A 24,955-nucleotide genomic window follows, 5' to 3' on the forward strand; every position below is an offset into this window, starting at 1 on the left:
GCGCTTGTAGAGTGGGTGCTTACAGGTTCGGCCACAGAGCTTAGAATCATTCTATGCTCTTTGGTTTAGCTTTTCTTGCGTCTACTATTAATAAAATGAAGTTGCTTTCACAATAATGATGTCAAATAATCCATCTTGGGTGTTTGTGTGAGCATGTCGGATTTCTCCGTTTGCTCTGTAACAAGCGCTTTTCTCTAGAGACAGGAGACCATAGAGACAACAGACAACCAAAACGCACAACAATGGAGGTAACATATTGTTTACTCGTTTATTACAGCTTTCTCTGACGTCACTTTGTGATCAGTATTGTGATTTTCATGATTTATTTATTTAAACGCCTAAAAACGGAGATTGCTGGCGAGTTAACGGAGGATGAGGTGTTTAAATGTCTGTCCGGTCTGGGTCAGTCAGCGACAGGACTCCAGCACACCTACCTGTGTCTCTCTGCGCCAGTGAGTCTGCTACACACATGCATGCCTGCTGTCATTCTGTCATTGTGGGATTTACATTAGTATCCTGTTTAGCCTAATAATAACATTCAGATCTAAATATTATAATAATTATACTTGGATCTAATAAAAATATTTACCAAAACTGTGGTCAAACAAATATAAGCCTATACAAAGCCAGTTAATCATTTGTGCTGTTGTTATTCATTCATTTTTTTAGTCCCTTTTAAACGTTTAAATGTGATTCAGTGGGTAAATAAGTATGCAATTAACATGCAGTAAACAACCCATAACATTTTACCACTAACTAAAATAACTAAAATATTTTTGTTTCTAGCTATATATTGTAGATTGACGCACACACACACACACACACGCACACACACACACACACACACACACATATATATATTCTCATACACTTGAGCTGATTGATTTGAAGGATATTTTATTTATTTATTTGTATTTATTATTTTGGAGTTTGGATTACTTTTTTAAAATGCCTGATAATCATATTAGATTATATTCATTTATATTGGCAATTTTGTTTAAATAGTTGTTTTCTTTTTTATGCAATAACCATATAAAGTAATATCTAGCTATTTTGACTGTCATAAATTGGTTAAGATGTGATGTAAGTGTCTTTATTAATCTGTTTTCTATAGGCCGTTTGCTACAATGTAAGTGGTTTTACTGTCATTGTGGGAACATTTGCTCTTCCCACAATCGCACACACACACACACTTACATCACTATGCAGCATTTGATCATTTCCATATCAAATTGTCCTAGGCTAAGGCTTACTCGACTGCACTCCGGGGTAGAATATTAATATATGTTTCTGGAAGCACTGATATTGTTTGGTTGCATGACTTCGCTGGACAGAAACAGAAGTGGCCTTCAAATTAGTTTACATGCTTTTTTCTAATGCGTCATACTCTCCTCTAGTTTCAGGGTTTTACCGGATGACATTTTATTGGCACCTTAACCGAATTTCTGATTGTGTTTGGCCACAGGGGCGAGACTTGAAAAATGTCTCCATTTTATGCAATTACATCTATCTACAAAAGCTCGAGCTTCCCTACAATAAAATCAAAGGTAGGTTTACACCAGCTTGAGGTTTGCTGCAAGAGAACTATACGATGCAATGAAATTTGCTGTCATGTTTCTGGCCCCCTCATATTTGTCTTCTGCTGATGTAGATATTTGCTCTAATATCCTCTTGTTGAAAATGTTTGGCAGATTTTTTTTTTTTTTTACCGTTCCTATCCGTGCCCTTCATGGTTGCTTGGTAGTAAGATAAATAATCTCAGCTGTGCGGATGCTTGTCATCCATCTTTCTCCTGCTCTTTCTGCCTAATGTTTTGTGACTGGTAGATCTATCGTGTGTAAGTCACATGCCATACCTCATCACCCTGGATGCTTCCCACAACCAACTCACTGATTTCTTCGGATTCCAACCACCCAAAAATCTCAAGGTGATTCAGTTAAGTTTCAAGCGGATGATGTAATGTCATGCGCGATTCAGCTCTCTTATGCAATACTCATGAAGAATAGCTTAATTGTGACATTATTTTGTACTTTGTGTATCAAAAACTATTTCAGAATCTACATTTTAGGCTCTATAAAGTCTAAAATTCACTGAAAGTTTGTGTTGTAGGTCTTAAATCATTTTAAACAGGTCTTAATTTTTCTGTGATGTCCATGTAAAGCTTCACAATCAAGCCAACATACATCCAATCACCAACAATACATCTCAATAAAACCTTTAACAAAACTCTTGGACAGACTGTTGTGCATACGTTTAGTTTATTATAGTTTTTAAGAAAAGTTGTGTTGAAAATAAAAAGAGCATGTATATAGCTTAGTTACATGAATGATACATAATTTAAAATATGTGGCTAGGAATTTTTTGATGAGGCAAGTAATATTATTTTCCATCTACCCCACCCGGCACATAAGAAAAAAAAAATCCTTCACTTTTAGACCTGTGTAAATCAGAAATTTAATTCATAATATTTTTAAAAAGGTCTTAAATTTGACTTTTAAACCCTGTATACACAGAGATTGTTTTCAAAAAAGTTTGCATTTGTAAAATATATGGCCAAGACCCATTACATTTTTCAGTTTTCATTTGTTAGTTGAAAATAGTTTGATGTAAATGCCCCCTAAAAATGCTTTCCACATTTTTAAAGTTAAAATGGGGCCGGAGAAAGCTGTTTAAGAAACAATTTTCCTTTAGAGATTTTTTGCAACTTCAAAGAAATTTCAAGCAAACATTAAATTAAATGAAATTTTGAAGTCCAAAATCCAATGATATTCACTTAAAAAAATGTACGGTAAATTATCTTCATTTTATCTTTTATTTATTTCTGTCATAGATTTACATCATTAACAGGTATCAATTGTGAAAGTTCATCATGATTAAATTTGATTCTGTGATATTTATTTTATTTTTTTAAATGTAGGAGGTGAATTTCTCGCACAACCAGATGACAGCAATGAAAGATCTTTCTGCATATTCCTCTTTGACCAAACTGATTCTTGACCGTATCCTTTTACACACCGCAAAGCATGACACATTGCTTCAGTAATACATTTTCCGTGTAAAATAGTAAATTCAGTGTGAAAATAAAATAGGATAGCGCTTGATTTTATCTATCAGGAATTGAATGAATTATTAAAACTGGGTCTAACATACAATATTGAAGCATATTGGTTGAGTTAACAGAAAGAGCATTTTGTAAGTAGCTTGCACTGAATGCTGCTGATAAATTGAGATTCTTCCCTCTAAGTTTGTTATTAGGAATGAAAGGTACTCTTATGTGTTTGGCAGCTATGATTTCCATCATTATCACCGTGCTTTAGTACAATGTAACTCAATGTAATTGCTTTTTGTGGTTGTTTGAACTCATTTGGCCATATGAGTCTTTACACTTCAAAACATTTTTGACTACTCCTGGAAGTAATTGAAAGATGACAAGCTTAAAATGTTTTTGACCCAATTGTATTTAGTGTTAAAAAAAGCATGTCAAAACCAGGTGTAAATGGGGTGGCGCAACAACAAGTAAAACATTCTTTGACCATTTCTTGCTGTTCAGATAATTCATTCAGTGTCATCAGGGGACTGGAAAAGTGCAAAAGGCTCTCACACCTCAGCCTGGCCCACAACAACATCTCCCGCATTAGGGGTCTGGACCATCTGCCCCTCAGAGAGCTCTGCCTGGTACCACACACACACATTTTTAACTACAACACCTATTTGATACATTTATTCCTGATGATTAAGAAGTCCAAAGAGGTTTAAACCACGAGTGTATTTGTAAGGTATTTACTTCTTAAAAGCTGGTTTGCAGATTAATTAATGTGTGTTTGGGGGTGGGAAATTGCAAGGGAAGGACGGCCGCTGAATATGTAACTCTAAAAATGTTAATTTCTGTTTGGGAAAATATGACAGACTCATCATCACGATGGGGCGATAAATAAATGTAATCACGCTCAATTTTAATTTGCAATTGGAATGCAGGAATGTGAGGTCTTTCCTGTCTTTCCTCCAAGTGTTTACATGTCTCTGTTGGATTAATTAGCGTCAGGCTGCATAACCTGTTGACACATTTTTCTCTCCATCACCTGTCAGCCACTTCCAGATTATGTTGTTGTGTCAACACTTTTATAGTGTGGCCAACACTACATCATCTTGTTTTGGCATGTTGTCCCGCCGTTTGATACCCTTCCCTTCCCCCCCCCCCCCCCCAAACCATCTTCCTAACTGTATGTTTTTCAGACAGTATGCATGATTAAGCTCCGGTCTTTTCAGAAATACAACAAAGCCTGGTGTTGAAGCCCGCCATATGGCAGGCCAGCGTGCCACCAGACCTTTGCCACTCAGCTGAAGGATGTTTACGCTGTCCTTTATCAAAGCGATTCTTCATCGTCAGCAGCACTGCGTCCTTTGGTGTCTACGTCCCCATGAGGCCAAGCTGCTGGCGTGAGAGAGCCTGGACCCTGTTCAAAAGTATACACACCCTCCCACACAGTGAACCTGTCTGCCCCCCTGTTGTGCCGAGACCCTGAACAGCGTGCGCCTGTCAGCCTGTTCCTCTCACACCCATCACACTTTGGATCTGGAGCTTCCAGAGCTCCTCATGGTCATCGGCCCCTGCTGTTCGGTGCCAGGCATGGGGTTATTGTGAGGCCAAGGCTTGAATCTTTCTAGCCCTCATATTAGTGTTTGGGTCGACCGCTTTTAATTTTTGTGTTGGTCAGCTAGTTTGGCTGTAATGTGATGAAAGCTGTGGAATGTGCATACAAAATGACTATTAAGATTTTGATGCTTGTGGTTCAGATGTTGGACCCTCTTATTGCCAATGTGTGAAATGCTTGAAACGAAGTATAAAAAACAAGACCTCCATTGACTTCCTAGGCTGTCTATGAATTAAATTCTACAGATCAGTATATCTCAAGCTTCTATATTTAAACCCCATTTAATAACTTTTCATGACTAGGAATAAACTATATATTCAATGAAGGTCTCCTACTGAAGCTAAGCAGGACTGCGCCCGGGAAAGTGCATGGGAAAGCTAGGTTGCTGCCGGAAGTGGTGTTAGTGAGGCCAGCAGGGGGCGCTCAGCCTGCGGTTTGTGTGGGTCCTAACACCCCAGTATAGTGAAGGGGACTCTATACGGCTCATTGAGCGCCATCTTTCGGATGAGACGTTAAACCGAGGTGCTGACTCTCTGTGGTCATTAAAAACCCCAGGATGTCCTTTGAAAAAAAGTAGGGGTTTAACCCCGCATACTGGCTAAATTTGCTCCCTGGCCCATCATGGCCTCCTAACCATCCCCATATCATAATTGGCGTCCTCACTCTGTCTCCTCTCCATCAATCAGCTGGTGTGCGGTCTGTGCGCATTACGACTGCCGTTGCATCATCTAGGTGGATGCTACACACACTGGTGGTAGATGAGAAGATTCCCCCAGTGTGTAAATCGCTTTGAGTGTCTAGTAAAGCGCTTCATAAATGTAAGGAATTATTAATAATTATTATTATTATTATCATTAGTAACTAAACAATTTGAAATATGTTTAATATAAAAACTATTTTAAGTGCTCTTGAAGTACTCTTAAATGTTTGCTCAGGCAACATAGATTTGAACCACTGCTGTAGACTTTGAATACATAGTAGCATGAGCAACAATTTTCTTGCCACTAGTATTGCTAAAAAAAAAGAGGTTCCAATTATATAGTTCATTTTGACAACACACTGACATCAGGCAACAGATACCTCATATGATTTTTATCCAATGTTTTTTTTTTTTTGTATACTGTCAGTTGTTGGAGCTTATTTTGAGCAGCTGAACATTCTAAATCGGTGGTTAGTCAGTGATATATTGTGTGAGAAATGACATGCTATAATCTGGTGATTATTTGTAGGCACCTTGCCAGTCCATTAGGCCTTTCTGGTCTGTTTATCAACTGCCATTGGAGGCAGTTTTTAAACATGCATTTGGCATGTGCATTTCATCTTAAAAATGAGCAAAATCTATACTATACAGCAGGGGTGGCCAACCCTGTCCCCGGGAGAGCCACCTTCCTGCAGATTTCAGTTGCAACCCATATCAAACACACCTGCCTGTAATTATCACGTGGTGTTCAGGTCCTAATTAGTGGGCTCAGGTGTGTTTGATATGGGTAGCAACTGAAATCTGCAGGATGGTGCCTATACAGTAAATAGGAACAGTTTTACCCTCATAGCAAACTCTTACTATCACATATTACTAATGGAATGGCTGGAATTCACCGGCAAAACTTCTCTTAGTAACTGTAAATAGCACTGTATCTTTATGCTGCATTGCAAATTTTACAAAAATTAGGTTCATAATGTTCATAATGCCCATAACGTCCTTGACCAAAATGTTCATACCCAGATTTGTAACCTGTAAGGGCTAGACGGGTGTACAGAAAACCTCAGGTTCATTGATATGCACTGGCTACATCTTACCAGATGTTCACCTGTCAGTCCCTACCCATCAGCCTCAAATTAACTGAGCTCACCTGTCAATCACGCAGTCACAGCCAGAGAGGAAAGGTGCATGACTGCGCAGAGCATGCCTGCTGTATTTTAGTTTCTGTTCTATACCTCACTGTAATAACTATCACATATGTGTGTTTTCAGGCGGGAAATATGATCAACAAAATTGAAAACCTCCAGACTCTCCACAACCTGCAAGTTCTGGATTTGTCCTGTAACCGGATTCAAAGCCTCACGGGTCTCCAGAACCTCCGTTTCCTGGGAACAGTCAACCTTGAGAGCAATCTGGTCAAGGAGCTGTCATATAATATTATGCAAATCCATCTAATGTTTTACCTCAGAGCATAACAAACCAAGCTAAAATGGTTAAGAAGACCTAAAATGTTAAATTACAGCAAAGTTTTACCTTTTTGGTGTACTGCAGATACTAGGGTGCTAACTTTTTACCTTATCAAACTTTAAGATTCAAAGTAGTTTTTATTTAGTACTAATATCCACTTATTAGGGCTAGAAATAATAGTGTAAATGTTCACTAATGTGTATTATTTATGTTCTAATATCACTGTTTCAAGGGTGAATTTTTTAAAGAAGGTACTGCCCCATTTTCAGTTTTGTCCCTTTGTTTCTGAGTGTGTGCTAGATATTTCCCTTACCAAATTATTCAAAATCAAATTTTTTTTGTTCTTTTTGCCCCTGTTATATCAGATCACCGAAATAAAGGAGGCTGCACATTTGCATGACCTTATTTTGTTGAGGGAAATAAATCTCCTGAAAAACCCAGTGCAGGTGAGGCCACCATAATAGTCCTAGCAACACAGCACAGGTGACACTGAGCTTAAAGTCATTACCTGGTACTTCATGCCAATTGCTTTCTTGCAGGACCATGATGATTATAGGATAGCTGTCATCTTCCTCCTCCAGCACCTCATACTCCTTGACAAACAGACTGTAACTGCTGAAGAGAAGGTAAAATTAATGATTGCTTTGTTATGTGTAAGGTTGAAGCATTTTGAATAGCATTTGCCGACTGGTTGGAGTCCAGAGCTCAAGGTTCAAAGAATAACTAGGAAAAAAGTCTTTAAATAAAGCACATTTTTGAATGATTGTGGCAGGGTTAGAGTGTTGTTTTTCATTTTCAGGTGGCTGCTGTGAACAAGTACGACCCTCCTCTTGAGGTGGTCGCAGCCAGAGACCACATGACCCACTTGGTGTACCAGCTCATGCAACCACAGGTTATTTTTGACAGGTGTGACTCTTCGATCTTCATTTTCTCGCCCTGTCTAGTCCACAAAGAGCATTTCCTTCAAGCAGAGAGCCCTGTGAACCCCTCACAGTGCTCATATCTGAGCTAAAATGAATTCGTATCTGTGTAGGGAAGCTATTTGAAGTCACACAGTCGGTTATAAACCACATGCTTGAACTAACAGGAAGTTCAGTAGCGCTATTCACAACAACAGCACCAGCTAATCTGAATTTTTGCATGTTGTTCCACAAGTACACTCCCCAGTCTGGATGCTCCTTACCCCATGCTGGTGCTCACTGGCCCACAGGCATGCGGGAAGAGGGAACTCGCTCACAAGCTGTGCCAGGAATTTAGTGACTATTTTGCTTATGGGTAAGTGTCTATTTGGAGCACAGTTTAAACAATCTAATGAAATATTACTGTAGGAATATTATTAAATTAATCCTATAATAATATATTAACATCCTATAATTATAAATGAGCAGTATTAAACGAGTAGCAGTGCCATGTGGCTGTAAATCGGCACTGGTGGGAGGCGTGCGTTAGGCCTTACTGTCCCTTAGTGACGATATACAGTACAGCCACATCGCACTGCTAAGAGTGTGATATTGCATTTATGCAACAGTTCGACAGCATCATCAAGTATATAAAAAGGAAAATTAAACTCTGGGAGTCTTTTGGGAGTCGACTTTCTTCCGCTATTTATTCACATCCTCAGCTGATGATAGAACAGCAGAAACCGTTGCTACTTCACACGTCACTTTAGAGCTAGTATTAGAATGATTCTCTAGCGTAATGTCTCTGTTGCAAATGGGAGATCACAATAATTAACCCTGAAAAACCCAAAGCAACTCAAACACTACCAAATCACTGTTGTGTTTGTGATAAGGAAAAACCCTAACACATGCCGACATTTCTTCTTTCTTTTTGTTTACTGAACTAGTCTGCAGTGGCGAAAACAGGAAACTCATTAGAAACAGATGGCCAACCAAAAAGTGGAAAACAAAAAATACATACATTCCTAATATGAGAGTCCTATCTCACACTCAACACACTACAATTTCTATGGTATAAATACAGCAGTACATCATACAAAAGAGAGAGATCGACTTAGAAAGTCACTTACGTGTATAAGTCACAGTTTTATAATGATTTGATCAGCTGTAGTTCAAAATTACGCTGTATTTTTTCCTCCTCTAAAGGCTTACTATGTGGTCTCGGTAGCCATCTTGTGAATGGACAACGTCAACCGTCTTTAATCTGCTTAATGACAGGTTAATAGCCGCAGACTGTTTCTCAGAAATCATAAATATTTTAAAATAGGCATTATCCTTATAAATAAACTGCATAGTTACTACAGAACTACATTCTTGACTAAAAAAGCATCAAAAGTGCATAATGTTGTCCAACAGCAGCAATATTTGTCAAACTGTAGAGTGTCTTTGCTGTATGAGGGCGGAGTAATACAGAAGGGTGAAGAGGCTGGACGGGTGCAGTTATTTGCAGAATATTGCACGGCCATCAACCCGTGAGATTCAAGAACCAGACAGAACTGTTGTATAAATGTAATTATAGGATGTGATTATGTCTATCTTAGACTGCACAATATTGTGAAAATGAAAAAAGGCTGAAATTTTCCATCCCATAAAGTGAATAGTTTTTGTAGTTTGTATGTATACTGATTATGAACAATAGAGTTATTATTATTGACTGACTATGATTATTTTTAATATATCAAACAAATAGATTGTGACAGTGCTATAGTAATGTAAAATATAATACTAAACACCTGCTCATGCACATTAAGTCCTATAATCCACCATTTTTGTTTGTCATATACTTGTGCATGCCTATAAGGATCTTAGATATTTACATTAGATGTCACCCACACTATTGGTGTCTATTGGAAGGAATATGTCAATAGAGCTGCCATTTTAGTACAGGGTAGCGCTCCTTTTAAATGAATGTGGCATCAAGGTGTAGTGGAGGGCTGGCCATCCGGAGCCATAGATATGTAAGCATTTATACATATATCTATGATCTGGAGTTTTCCCAGTGGACAGTATGCAAATATTTATTTAAATTACGAAAATTATTATTTTACATCACTTTTCTACATCAGTGGATAAGTGATCGCACTCGCATTGCCGACAAAGAGTGTGTGTTTGTGTGTATGGAAATGTATTATTTCCCTACCTGTTAAATTAAATCTAATCCGTGTCCTGAAGCACACCCATTCTCCTGCTTACACTTCTCATTCTAACGGAGTGAGTGATTCGTTTGTGAATGAATCCCTGTTACGAACGACTCGTTCTCTTAGCCTACAATAATACAAGTTTCTAGCCACAGCATCTTGAGGTCATATTTCATTTACATTATTTGCTGATTTTATTCGACCAAACTAGCATAAGCCTAGTGTTTAGTGCAAGTTGGTGCTGCTTTCCTAGCTAGCTAACGTTGCATACAAAAACATAAAAAACGAAATCTTACCTATGAAATGTTCTGCCTCTATGCTTTGTATTCTTTGTTTGCCTGTTACTACACTCGTACACAGTGCTTAAGTCCAGCATCTCCAATTGACTAGTGTAGTTGAATGACATTTGTCCTGGGAGCACTGTACAAACGTGGCAGCGCTCTTGACGCATACTCAGGGTCCATGTGTGATATCTAGTGTGTATATCTATGTATACGCGTATGCACAATTTCACAAAATCACGTTTTTGTAGTTAACAATATTTTAAAAAGCATATATTTCTTAAATCCCTTTTTAAAAGTATGTATTGGTGAAATTAAAATGATTTTGTTTGGTTTGGTTTGTTTTAGTGCCTGCCACACCACCAGGGGGCCCTATTTTGGCGAAGAGGATGGACTTGACTATCACTTTGTCACTGAGGAAGAATTTCACAACATGATTCAAATGGTAAAATCTTGATCATGTTCTGCTCCACTTCTTCAGGGTTTTACCCCTAACCCTGCGCTGCATTTAGATTCTTGTGTCACAGTTTTATGCCCATTCATCTGCGATAACAGACTCCCCCAGGCCATATTGGTCTATAAAGCAATGACATGCCAAAAAAAATGTGAAGAGGGGAAAGAATTCGCCCTAGTTTCTCCTTTTCCCCGGGCCCCTCAGGTGCTTCAGAGAGAGAGAGCGCACACCTACAGTAGCCTGTGCCGCCGCTATCTCGTTTAGCTCTTAAATGTTGCTGTATAAGTCCAGAGTTATTGATTGATAGAGGCTGGAAGGAAGCCTTTTGATGTGTGATTATAACCGTATGCCGCCAGCGCAGAGGAAGTCAAGTTTTACAGACCAACCTTTCCTACCAGTATCACAGCAGCACAGATGTGTGTCGGCCTTCTGCTGGAGCAAACGCTCCTTTAAAGCAAATAGAGGGTAGGATTAGAGCTCAGTACTCCTGTTTTGAAGGCAAAGATGTAGAAACATGTGTTTGAGAATTGACCAGAAGGGACTTTCGGCTAAGTGGACCCAGGTGCAGCTGGACAGAGGGGTCAAAGGTTTGTCTGTGGGAGAAGAACGATGTTCCTTTTCAACCCAAAAGGTCGAGACTTCGGGTCATTGCGCAATGAAGCATCCATGACGGCGCCCATTTGGAAGATGAATTTGAGCTCTGTGCCGGTCATGCATTCATTTACAGTGTCTTGTCTTTTGGTTTTACTGTAAACTCTCACCCTCAGGGTCAGTTCATCCAGACGATGCAGTACGGTGGACATTGGTATGGTCTGTCTAGGGAATCTATTGAGCGTGTGGCTCGTGAAGGTCTGGCCTGCTGTGTGCACATGGAGCTGGAGGTATGTTCCACCATGTTAGCATGCATTGATCCAACTGAATAAGCTGTGAATTATACCGGACATTTCTTGTGTTTGCTTCTACACCAGGGAGTGTTCAGCTTGAAGAACTCGTATTTTGAGCCCCGTTACGTCTTGCTGATTCCCAGCGTTGTTGATAATTACGTCCTCTTTCTGAAAGCGAGAGGATTCTATAGCAACGCTCAGATGGAAACGGCAGTGTCCCGTATTGATTTGTATGCCAGGATCAACAGAGAAAGGCCTGGCTTCTTTGATAGCATCATCCCTTGCGGTAACAAACATTTATTAAGCTTTTAAGGTCAATTAGGCTTTGTTTGCCTATGAGATTATACTTTTTAACGGCCTTTGTGAATTACCCTTAAAACACCCTAAGTGACATTTAAGCAACTTTTAATTGGTTAAAAGGGATATTCTTCTAAATGAATTTAGGTTGTTTCTTGACGCTTGTTCTATTGTGCTACTCAGACGATCGTGCTGAGGCCTACCGGAGTCTAAAACAGCTGGTGAAGGAGTATTTGGGCCTGGAGGAGCACAGTGGAGGAGGTGACAGCAGCTCAATCACACCTGACAACACCTCCACCAGTGAGCTTTCACACTCCCTCTTCGCTTTTCATGTAAAACCTCAATGGAAATGAATGACAAACATCAATTTCTTCCAAATGAAGATATTTTACAGCTGTTAAAGAATTTGAAAATATATATTAAACAACAAAAAGCACAAAACAAATGTTTCTTTTTGTTTATTTATTTATTTGAGATTTAGTTTTTGATTTTTAAAAATCATGTATTTATTATTTATTTGTATAAATAATATTATTTATTGAAAATGTTAGTCAGTTTTGTTTGTTTTTTATTTTTATTTTTTGTTTTGTGTTTTTATTTTTTTAGGTTTTACATGTATTTTATTTATTTAATATTTATTTATTCAATGTTTTGAAACCATGAATTAATTAAATTTAGTTATTTATTGATACATTTAGGTGTTTAATTTGTCATTTTATACATTTTTGCCTTTATAAATGTATTAATATATTTAGTTAGTTAGTTAGTTAGTTAGTTTGTTTGTTTGTTTGTTTGTTTGTTTGTTTCAGCCTTTAGAAAAAGTAAGTATCTATGTATCTATCCTATATATTTATTAATTTATTTGCTTTAGTTTTAAGATATATTGTTGAAGTCAGAATAATTAACCCCCCTGAATTATTAGCCCCTCTGTTTATTTCTGTTTAACAGAGAGATTTTCTCAACACATTTCTAAACATAATAGTTTTAATAACTCATTTCTAATAACTGATTTATTTTATCTTTGCCATAATGACAGTAAATAATATTTGACTAGATATCTTTCAAGACACTTCTATACAGCCTAAAGTTACATTTAAAGGCGTAACTAGGTTAATTGGGTTAACTAGGCAGGTTAGGGTGATTAGGCAAGTTGTTGTATAACGATGGTTTGTTCTGTAGACCATTGAAAAAGTATATAGCTTAAAGGAGCTAATAATATTGATCTTAAAATGGTTTATAAAAAAATCAAAAACTGCTTCTCTTCTAGCCGAAATCAAACAAATAATACTTTCTCCAGAAGAAAAAGTATTATCAGACACACTGTGAAAACTTCCTTGCTGTCTTAAATATAATTTGGGAAATATTTTTTAAAAAATCAAAGGGGGGCTAATAATTCTGCCATTTTTGCCTTAACATGGACTTAAGTCTACAAAACTCTCATTATAAACCATATAAGGTAACACTTTACAATAAGGTTCATTAGTTAATGCATTTACTAACATGAACTAATCATGAACAACACATGTACATCATTTATTAATCATAATTGAACATTTACTAATGCATTATTAACATCCAAGTCCATGCTTGTTAACATTAGTTAATGGACCATGAGTTAACATGAACTAACAATGAACTGCTGTATTTTCATTAACTAACGTTAACTAACATGAACAAATACAATAGTAAATGTATTGTTCATTGTTTGTTCGTGTTAGTTAATGGATTAATTAACATTAACTAATAAACCTTATAGTAAAGTGTTACCGCATATAATCGTAAAATATTGTCTTCAATATGAGGCAGTGGTGTTTCACAGCAGATGTTCATGATGGCTGAGTGCCCTAACTACTGTATAACCCCTCTGTAGACACAACTGGTGAGTTACCGGCAGCCAGTGCAACAGAGTCTACCGACCTCATGGACTCCTACAGCAGAAATTACCAGAAAAAAATCCAGGCCAATATGACCCCTCAGCGGACAGTAAGTGACAGTGTCCAGTGTTATTGATTCTTGTGTTTACTTAATTATTTTCCTGATATGATCCACAAGGCAGGGAGATAAGGATGAAGAGAACAGTCACATGTGAGTGAGCACAATATTTCTGTGAACTTCATAGGAAATGGCTTCTAATCACAGACGCCTGCAGCAGATTCGGGAAGCTTTGAGCGGGAAGAGCCCCGGTGCTTATGCTGAACTGTTTCAAAGGTGAAAAAACATTCAATATTAAACAAAGATTGACTAATAAATGGAAAAGAAGACTGCTGTTCTAATCCTGAAACATATGTTAGGTCCAAATCTAGTGTGTTGCCTTGCTTTCCATTCTAAACCATCATGATAACTCAAATGAAACCTAAAATGTGCCTGATTTTGAACACATTTCATAGGCAACAACTCTGCATCGTAATGATTTTGCGTTAGCATATAGCAAAGCTGATAATGGAGTGTCTTAGTTAACTAAAACCATAAAAATAAAACTATATTTGTTACTGGAAATAAACCCAACATGAACTGAAAAAAAAGAAACGTTACATTTCTATTTGTGGTTCATATATTTCTCATTTTGATTTAGTTAAACTTTATGCAGTTTGCTAAAATCCCTTAAAGTACATTGTTTTATCTATGTATTAAGTAGTAATTTACTATGTAACCTTACTCAAATTTTTCAAATTGGAAAATAATAATAATATAAAATCAACTGTTTCCAGTATACACTATATTGGAATATGTAAACTACTACAGTATCTCAAAACTAAAACAACACTTTATGAAGTACTTTAATAAACTTTAAAAATAATATACAATTAGGTCACACTTTATTTTGTTACATTGAAGTTGACATGTACTTGCTAAGTTTCCTATAGTTAAATGTCTGTTGAAGGAGCAGTATCAACAGATATTAAGCAGACAGTCTACTAATACTCAAATGGACCATCAAAATAAAATGTTACCTAAAATAGAATATAGATTAGGCATTTAATACAGTCCTAATGTACGATGTAGAATTTAACATTTTAACCTCTTAAGGCCCAGGGTGTTTTTTACACGCATTTTTTATTTCTCTTTGCTATTTAGGCTTATTGGAACCTAATTAAAATAAAAGCCTAAGTATCATCTTTTGATATGATGTACTTTTAGAAAAAATAATGTCCGTATATGTTGACTCGTGGTTCGAATAAAAAAACTTTGACTTTTATGACTTTTTTGTAATGCAGATTTTAAAAACAACATTGTTTCTCCATTTTGGACAGTTAAAAATAGTGTTTGGGACATTTCATATGCTGCAAAACAGTTGCAGGGTGACACTGTATGTCTGTAACAAGATATAAAACATTCAAAGTATTTTAAATAGCCACTCAAGAGCTCAAATGTGCTGTCCACGCATGTGGCCACTAAAGCCCTAGGAGGTTAAATTAACTTTGTTCATTAAATACGCTTCAAAAGAAAATTGTTTGACTCCACAAAGAAATTAAGCAGCTAAAGACGCAAAAGTCTTTATTATTATAGGTTTCTTATTTTGGACGGGTCACTTTAGGGCTTCGTAGCTTTTCAACCTTGATAATAAAAAGAAATAAGCATACTGTATTAAATGACTTCTTATTGATTATGTGACACTGAATACTGGAGTTATGACTTCTTTAAATAAGTTATTATATTTAACAATACTGAACAAAATCACTGTTGTGCAATATTTTGAGAACAAAAGAATTTAAAACCATTTAAAAAATATTTTAATCAATACATGTTTGTTTCTCTAGCGCGTCTACCACATAGATTGTGTCAAAGCAGCTTAACATGGAAGTTCAATTAAATTGAAACTGCGTCAGTCCACTTTTCAGAGTCGAAGTTCAGTGTGGTTTAATTTTCATTGCTGAAAATCCGAACACTGAAGAGCGCATCCATCGGTGCGCAGCTAATAATATTATTAAGCTAATAATATTATTAATAATATTGACTATAGTGCTGCATGATTTTTGTTAATAATACACTACTGTACTTAGCCATTTAGTTTTAGTTACTCTCTTTTGACTGCACTGGATTAGTAGCAACCTATTATTGTTGTGTAAAACACCAAATATTTTCTCCTCAGCAGAAACCACCACCACAGGCCATTGTATATATAATGTTTACACTATCCATGTGTGTTTATGTGTCACAGAAGTGTACCAGCAGCTCCATCATCATTAGCCTCTCAGTCCCATCCCCCAGCCGGCCCTTCATCCTCCCCAGTGCGTCCCGCTGGCCTCAGCGCCCCCAACCTCAGCGAGGACAGCAGGTACACCACACACACCTTCACATTTTCACCCCGACCTCTGACCCCAGAGCAACAAAACAATTAACCTTTCCCCAAAGTCCTTTCCTCCTGTACATCATTTCCCGGGACGTGTTTAATCTTGCAGCCTCCGTTTATAACCTCCATCTCCATTTTTACACACATCCAGGCTCAAATATCAAAGTTTTCATCCCCAGCTCAAAGTTAAAGCATTCAGGTAGCTGATGTGCCTCAGGCCATCTGGAAGATGTATGTGTTGGTGCACGTAAATGCAGATTTATGACTATCGGTGCTTTTGTCTCTCCTGTGTGTGAGCTCGGGGACTCTAAACAGGCAAGGAAATACAAGACTACTCCTGTGAAATATGCATGTCCCCAAGATATTTAAATACAGTGTAATTTAGCTCATTAAGAGGAATCCTGGGAGACTTACAGAGCCGCTCGGACTGCGTGGTGTGCCGGCGTTTGCTTATTAGCTAGGAGAAAAAAAATGACAAAACTAATGTGCTGGTCCAAATTATGTTATACAGTGACTTTTTGTTTCTTCTCCGCCGGGAAAAAAGCAATATGCGCAAGGAGTTTGTTTCTTCGCAATTTAGTTATGAATGTTACTGTGGTCTTTATTGATTCTGTTGAAAAATGCAGGATTTGGAATCATGGGATATCTGCGGAGAGACCGCTGGCAAATCTGGTGCCAATCAAAAGTTATTAAAACCTGTTTTTAATGGGTGTCTTGAGACACTTGTTTATTTAGTGCTGATATGCGAGTGTGGGTTTAAATTGTGGGATTCCTATAGAGAATATGTCATTTCCATATTGTTGTTGCTATTGGGCTTTTCTCTCTGGCTGAATTGAAGATTGTGGCTTCATGAGAGTTAAAAAGAACAGTTCACCAAATAAATTATTAAAAAAAAAAAAATCTATTTAAGATTAATTTAAATGGCAGCACGGTGGCACAGTGGGTTGCAAAATCGCCTTACAGCAAGAAGGTCGCTGGTTCGAGCCCCGGCTGGGTCAGTTGGCGTTTCTGTGTGGAGTTTGCATGTTCTCCCCCTGTTCTCGTAGGTTTCCTCCGGGTGCTCCGGTTTTCCCCACAAGTCTAAAGACGTGATATAAGTGAATTAGGTAGGCTCAGTTGTCCATAGTGTATGAGTGTGTATGGATGTTTCCCAGTGATGGGTTGCGGCTGGAAGGGCACCCGCTGCGTAAAGCATATGCTGGATAAATTGGCGGTTCATTCCGCTGTGGCGACCCCAGATTAATAATGGGATTAAGCCGAAAAGAAAATGAATGAATGAATGAATTTACTGTAAATAAAATTAAATTTATTAAACATTTTATTTTTATATCAGGTTCAGATATTTCCGATTTTGGTTTAGTTCAACTTCATGTAACCTGCTAAAATAAATTAAAGTAAAAAAAAAAAAAAAAAACATTTATTAAGATTACAACATTTTTTACCAACTTTACTCTTAAAACTTTCCAAATTTGAGTTTGACTACAGACCTTATTGTGTAATGCGAAAGTGCATTCATTTTTGTGGTTGTTTTATGCTGTTTACACCACATGTGGCATACTCGAAAATCACACTATTCGCATGTAAATAGATTTGCAAACATTTTTGGTTTACTCACTTCATTTGCGCATGAATTGCAAATTAACTTCACAATAGATGCAGATTCATGTCATGGGCAGGGCATCTGTCTGGCCGTTGACTCTATCTTCGTCGCTAAATGGCTAACATGGATTTTATTGAGAGAATAGCTGTGTTTATGTGCTTTAGGAAGGCTGAAAAACAGCGAAGATTTATCTAGAGTCCACTAGATCCTTTCAGAGGTGCACCCAACTCTTTGAGTTCATCAACCCCTCCAGAAACTGGACCTGAATGATCAAGGCTTTTAATGGTGCTTCAGACTGAGCCGAGCACAGTTCAATGAACTGTTGATACGCAAAACATACTGCAAAATGTCTATTCGCGTCTTTGCATTGACTTAACATGTAAATCACTTGCACTTGACGCTTTATCCGCGTCTGGTGTGAACGCAGCATCAAAACTTCAGATTCAGTTACCTATGGAAGCAATGACTAGGAATAATAAACAGCAAAAAACAGTCAAACTACTTGTTCTACAAACAAATGTGTTCATACACAAAAAGTAGAATAATATAATAGGAAAATATCAGTTTGCTATATGAAGCAATATAACAAGCTGTCTTTAACATCTAAAAATTAATGAAAGTAAATAAGACCGGAAGTTATCTTTAGAGAAAAAGATTTTAATGGCTCTGCCCGCTTGCACGTAAAGAATAAGGTAAACACAATCATATAGAACTGTTTTAACATTTCCAGTTGGTTGGGAATAAACCACATATTGTTGAAGGAGCTTGTGGTACAAATTTGCATTCACTCTGCCATGAAGCTGAAGAAAGCCATGTGAAACCATGTCATTTCCTCTACTACCTTTATTGGATTTTTACACACTTTACAGGTTATGTTATGCCTCACAGTTCTATATATTTAGATTGTTTTGGCATGCGCCATCGCACTAATAATCCCATGAATGCACGCTTATGTATGAATTATCATTAATAATGCATATTGTGTCACTTATCCTAAGCCAATTACTCTTTAAACATCGTAACTCTCTCCACCTTTCTATATTTCTCTCTTTCTCTTCTTTTCTTTCTCAGTTCTGAGGAATCTCGTGCCAGTTCTGGCCTGTCCATGAGGAGCTCAGCGGGGGTGTTCTCAGCAGAAAGCCCGGCCCGGGGATCAGACGCTGGGTCAGGGCCCAACATAGAGCCTTTGGATATATCTATGTTAGGACAGGACCGGGACTCGCTTAGAGGTGAAGAGCTCATGTACCTCTGTGTTTTAGATACACATTTCATACTTTCTTTTGCTAATGTTTATATTTACTCCTCTGATTGACACTTTTATGCAAAAACTATTTATATTGGATTAAAGGGTTTATTAAATGTTATGTTTTCTTAAGATTGAACCCACAACCTTAATACATTTATGTTTTAAAAGCTGCTCATACACAATTATTATACAGTGACTGCCCACTTCATTAGGTAGTTTGGATCCACTTTTGCTTTTAGAATATAATTCAAATCAATCAGTCTAATTATTAATTGTAGTTTTATTCTAATAGATTGGAGGATCTATGATGTCAATTTGTATGCAAAAACCTGGAAGCGAGTTTGCATTTTAGCAGCTCCAATTCGCTCATCCCAAAGTAAATACGTTTTTTAAATGATTCAATCGATTAAATAAAGTTTGTGGCTACCACGAACTCATGATACTTTCACGTTTTATTCTATGACATAAAACACATCAGTTACTTTCCATTCTTGATTTTTTTAAATTAGTTACGCTTCTTTAAAAAGACGGTTGCTATCAAGTTGTTAAATGGGACTACAGGCGATGTCATTATACGTCATCGAGCTGAACCGGTCTGGAACGCAGCCCGCTTGCGTTGGGCATTTGGATTCGTCTGTTACTTAAGTATTTTTATAAATAGTATTTTATAGTTTGTAATATTTTTCTAATTGGGAATTCATATTGTGTGTAGACAATGCCTTCACTTATAAAAGACCGTCAAGACAGATTCATTTGATTATTTATTTTAATTAAATGATATCATGAAGATACTGCTTACCAGTGCAGCCTGTCTCTTTCTTGCTCTCAGTAATGCAAACGTGTGAATAAATTTGTAAAAATACCTACATATTAACTGTCATTTTAGCGCGATCAATTTATTTTTTCGAAAAGTGAACACACTTATGTGCAATATTTAGACTCCTGCTTAAAATTTATATGTGACTCTATAGGCTGCTTTTCACTTTAAAGATTATTGAATTTTGTTGTGTGTCTATGATGAAACTTGCAGACATATAGACTTGTCCCTCACGCCTCATTTCTGTCGTGTGCCATAAACTTATTTAAATATGTCTTATTATACTATAAGCACATTTATGTATACAGTTTTGAAGCTTTTACAACCGAAAAGCAAAACAAAATTTTTTTTTTTTTTTTTTAACTATCCAAAAGACACGTAGGTCTGTATTGATGTGTTTTTGCACATATATCTGTTTATAATATAAAGAGTGCATTATAATATAATAAACTGAGAGATTAAATCTTTGTCATGAACCATATTTCTAAAAAATAAGCTTGAAAATTTGTCTGTAGCAGGGTGCTGCTGACGTCACAGGTGAGCGCCCCAAAGGCACTCTAGTCTGTTTTTAGCTTAATGTTTGCTTTTCAGCTCTTGTGTTTGCATTTAATATCCAAAAGTGCTAGAAGATGTACTTTTGTGTGAGGATTATCCGGTTGGACAAAACGTGTAGGTTTAATCAACTGCGTTTGAACACAGAACTAATTATTTGGAATCTTTGAAAAGCCTATGGGAAAATCCTACAGTATAGAGATTTTATTGAGGGAACCAATTGGGCTACAAGGTGATGTCATAGTTTCTCCACTTTATAATAGTCAGCACAATGCACTTATTACAGGAATGCTCTATTTATAAACAAGCCAATCAGAAACAATCCTGATTAAAAGAAGTGGTTGACAAAACTGCATTATGCATTTATAATAAACCCAACTCTCTCATGCCTTGAATTGGACTCTATAGTTATTGTTTTCAGTGTGAATGAATAGGTCTTAATATCTCAGCTTGATCTCTGTTTTGGACTCAGGTTTGACCCCTGATGCTCCTCGTCCGGCTTCTGATCGTGTCTCTCCAACACACCCTTCCTCTCCAGGACGTCCAGGTGCTAATGTTAAACCAGTCCTGCCACCCATCCCATCTGGAAGGAAGACCAATGATTCCGGCTCAAAGCAGTAACTAACAGCTAGGTTGAGGTATTAGTGCATCATGTGAGTGTTAGTGGCAGAAATGGTTTAATTAACCCCTGAAGCTTCAAGCAAGGCATTCAATAAACGACAGTGAAGAGAACAGCTGTGGTTAGTGCTGAGAGGCAAAAGCAGCCATTGGAAAATATGGAGATTCTCATCGCTCATCTGTGTCCTCCAGTGGGAGGGATCTGAGGCTGAAAGCAGATCTGAGCTCTGGAAATGGCCTGAAGAAGGTCTTCAATCCCTAGATGCTGGAAGTAGGAGGGGTGTTACAATGTTCATGTTGTAGTATAATGACATTGAGATATTGTTCCAAAATTTGGGGTCAGAAGTTTTTCTTTTTTTTTTAAGGAATGAATTATTTTAGACATTTAGATAAGTAAAATCAACAGTGATAGTTTTTTAGGTTCTTATAAAGAACCATCAAGTTCCAAGAAAATAATATTTTTACTTAAGGGTGCAATAAATTAATAAAAAAATTTAAACAAGCTTATTGTTTTATTTAACAATTATGCAATAATTAGTCAAAGTGGCAGTACATTCTTATATTTTTACAGTTTTATTGTTTTCATTTTATTGTAAAAAGATAAGTGTACTGCCACTTTTGACCAATTAATTGCCTAATTGTGAAATAGAATTTTTGGCTTTGAATTCTTTGATTAGTTTATTGTTCACTTAAATAAAAATATTATTTTCTTCATATACAGTGGTCACTCGTTATAACGCTGTTCAACTTTTGCGGTCTCGCTTTTTTACAGAATTATTTCTGTGCAATTTGACATGTTTTTTTTTTTTTTTCATAGCGCATTGTGTTCTGCGTCCTGATTGGCTGTAGACCATTGTCAATCAATCTCTGTGTCTCATGTACAAAACAAAATGCCTTAAGCTTGCCAAATTAGCATAAATCTTCAATCGCTAGCATTGTGAATTCCAACAAGGATGCAAAAAGGGCTGTCACTGTCTGCAGCAAGATCATTGTAAAGGGAGTTGCACACTGTATACACTGTGCCATGCAAACATAGGTTTCTATCAGGGTATGCACACTAGCGTCGCAAGTCAGCGACTGTCTGCGGTGCCCAGCTACAGCTTAGAACAGTCTTTATATTTCTGTTGTGCCACAGAGCGCCATCTGAATAATTTTATTTTAAATAACATGCAAATGTGCTCGTCTGTGTTTACTGTCATGTGTGAGGCGCATCCAGTGTGCAGCCCCTTTAAGGATGGAGTCTGCTTTAGCTTCGTGGATCAGTGACTGCAGGAAAAAGAACATTACGCCGGATGCCAACATTATCCGTACAAAAGCTAAAAAGCTTTATTAATTTTTTTCTGACAGCAATGAATGTTTGCGCCTGACTATAGGGTTTGATCTTTGCTTTCATTCTTTAATACTGGGCTTATTTTTCTATGAAAGTTTGAACTTTGAGAGTGTTTAAACAAGAGAGAAATATGTGAAAAAGTGTGTAAAGTGTGTAATGAGGTATTTTACAGCCTTAAAATATTTAAAATAATTGTAAAAAATAAAGCTGTCTACTTTGCGGACTTTGCCTATCGCGGGTTATTTTTAGAACATAACCTCCGCGATAAACGAGGGATCACTGTATATAAACACTGTAAAAAATTCGATATTTTTTTTAATGTTTTTTTCCGCATGTAAAAATACCCATAAAATGACGGCCGTTAAATTACAGAAAATTACCATAAAATAACTGATGTTAAATGACAGAAATATTCTTAAATTTTAATTTCTGGTAAATTTCTGTCATTTAATGTCTGTCATTTTAGGGTAAATTTCTGTAAGTAAACAATATATATATACATATATATATATATATATATATATATATATATATGTATATATATATATATATATATATATATATATATATATATATATATATATATATATATACTGTATTCAATAAGGATCAAGTAAAAGTATGTGTAAAAAAAAATTATATTTGTTCAACTTAAGAGATTTTTTTATTTTAGTTTAAATACATTAAAAAATAAATAACGTGTACCCCAAGCTTTTGATACTGTATATTAAATTCATCGCAAAACGTGTCTGCTAGATTCATAAATTATAGAATATGTTAGCATAAATACATATAATTAAGTCAACATAATATATACAGCACAGCATGCACCATGAACCATCAATACAAAGTGTGAACCTTTCCATGCCCCATTCCTGGATGATTTGAAGAGACTGTCCTGTAATTAATGTATCTCATGACACAATCTGACACACACACACTGACTAGTAAATATATTGAGACAGCTATTCGGGTATCTCATGACACTAGTTGCATTTCATTTCCGCTTTCATTTGTCATCAGTGTGTAATAAGCTGGTGTGCATATATCTGTACACACACACACACACACACACACCTGGCTGTCCATCAGCGTCAGTCCCTCGAACCGGCAGATGTTGCAATGATCTCATAATTCAGAGGCAGTTTCAGACAAGACGGCTGTGGAGCCCTCAGGCTAAACCTGCTTACAGAGACAATCTTCACACTTTTGCTAGCTTTACGACTCTCATCTAGATATTACGGCTATAATGCTGCACTATGAGCACAGCTGTTTTCAAACACTGTGTTTAACAGCCTTTAAGAAAATGTGAAGATGCTGACCGACCTAAGCATACAATAAGATTAATACTACTGTATATGAATGAAGATATGACTGGATTCAATGTATTGCACTTTCACATTATGTTCAGCGGGAAAAATAATGTAGCTTTACATTTATTTATTTATTAAGTAGACACTTTTGACACGCTTTAAAATGAGGTTTCATTAGATCAGTGTTTCCCATCCCTGTTCCTGAAGGCACACCAACGATAAACATTTACAACCCCTCCCTAATCCAACACACCTGAATCAACTCATCAGAACATAAGAAGAGACTCCAAAACCTGAAGTTAATGGGTCAGATAAGGGAGACTAATATGAATACATTATTAAATCAAAAGTTATGCTTGTTAGTATTAGTTTATGCACTGTGAGTCAACAAAACACTTTATTTTCAAAGATGAATACATACTGTACTAAATGTATTGCTGATTGCTTGTTCGTGTTTGTAAAATCATTAACCAACACTTTTATCCAAAGTGAATTGAAATGAGGGATTCATTTATTCATTTTCATTCAGCTTAGTCCCTTTATTCATCAGGGGTTGCCACAGCAGAATGAACTGCCATCTTATCCAGCATATGTTTTACACATGGAATGCCCTTCAAGCTGCAACCCAGTACTGGGAAACACCCATACACTCTCAGACACACTCATTCACTTGTACCACATGTCTTTGGACTGTCGGGGGGAAACCGGAGCACCCGGAGGAAACCCACACAAACACGGGGAGAACATGCAAACTTCACACAGAAATGCCAACTGGCCCAGCCGGGACTCGAACCAGAAACCTTCTTGCTGTGAGGTGACAGTGCTAACCACTGAGCCACCGTGTTTCCCAAAATGAGGGATAGATTAAAAAATAAATTTCATCCATTCATTTTTACACTGCAAAAACAATTTAGGGTTCCACACAGTTAATTCATGTTTTCCCAACACAAATCAGAAATCAACAAATTACAAGTGAACAAATTAAAGTGGATTGAACTTAAAACAATTATGTTGTCCCAAAAAAAAAAATCTCAAGAATTTTGTCGTGTCAGCTGATTTTACATGAATAGTTCGAAGCAAGAATATTTTTTGGAAAACATATGTTGATCCAACACAATCTCACAGCAATTTGTAACTTTTTGATTTATTGGCTAATTTGTATGAATTCGTACGATCTAATTCGTACAATTTAGTATGATTTGCTCATCACCCAATGACGGTCGGGTTTAGTGGTGGGGTTAGGTGCCACGCCTCCTTTTTAAAATCATACAATTTCATACGACTGAACTCGTAAGAGTTCATACGAATTAGCCACTAAACTGGCAAAACCTAAAATACTTAGGTTTCCTCATGAGA

General features: G+C 36.8%; 1 protein-coding gene across 13 annotated transcripts; it reads left to right on the top strand.

The window, feature by feature from the left end:
* Positions 1-22,505, top strand: lrguk (leucine-rich repeats and guanylate kinase domain containing). Of its 13 annotated transcripts, none has more exons than XR_012402023.1 (21): positions 1-248; positions 305-452; positions 1,466-1,547; positions 1,827-1,927; positions 2,918-2,999; positions 3,551-3,675; positions 6,624-6,767; positions 7,185-7,265; positions 7,359-7,445; positions 7,619-7,725; positions 7,975-8,094; positions 10,546-10,642; positions 11,419-11,532; positions 11,620-11,821; positions 12,016-12,132; positions 13,703-13,815; positions 13,952-14,040; positions 15,992-16,108; positions 18,795-18,952; positions 20,811-21,227; positions 21,774-22,505. XR_012402023.1 is itself a non-coding variant. In XM_073947123.1 (20 exons), the coding sequence occupies exons 2-20, from the start codon at positions 386-388 to the stop codon at positions 20,957-20,959; spliced, it is 2,220 nt and encodes a 739-aa protein (XP_073803224.1). In that variant the 5' UTR covers positions 1-248; positions 305-385; the 3' UTR covers positions 20,960-22,505. The 13 variants fall into 13 exon arrangements, 7 of the variants coding, with proteins under 7 accessions (XP_073803224.1, XP_073803223.1, XP_073803226.1 ...); XR_012402027.1 differs by having other exon boundaries at positions 12,016-12,093; positions 20,811-21,236; XR_012402024.1 differs by having other exon boundaries at positions 351-452; positions 1,398-1,547; positions 20,811-21,236.
* Positions 22,506-24,955: the final 2,450 nt, after the last annotated feature.

Source organism: Danio rerio, chromosome 4 (assembly GCF_049306965.1).
Source record: "Danio rerio strain Tuebingen ecotype United States chromosome 4, GRCz12tu, whole genome shotgun sequence".
In the NCBI taxonomy this organism is placed as follows: Eukaryota; Metazoa; Chordata; class Actinopteri; order Cypriniformes; family Danionidae; genus Danio; species Danio rerio.

Excerpts from the sequence above, each read along its gene's own strand:
- lrguk (XM_073947123.1), top strand. The coding sequence starts at position 386 with ATGTCTGTCCGGTCTGGGTCAGTCAGCGACAGGACTCCAGCACACCTA. Across the intron at positions 1,928-2,917 it reads AACCACCCAAAAATCTCAAG|GAGGTGAATTTCTCGCACAA; the intron begins GTGATTCAGTTA and ends TTTTAAATGTAG. Across the intron at positions 11,533-11,619 it reads GTGTGCACATGGAGCTGGAG|GGAGTGTTCAGCTTGAAGAA; the intron begins GTATGTTCCACC and ends CTTCTACACCAG.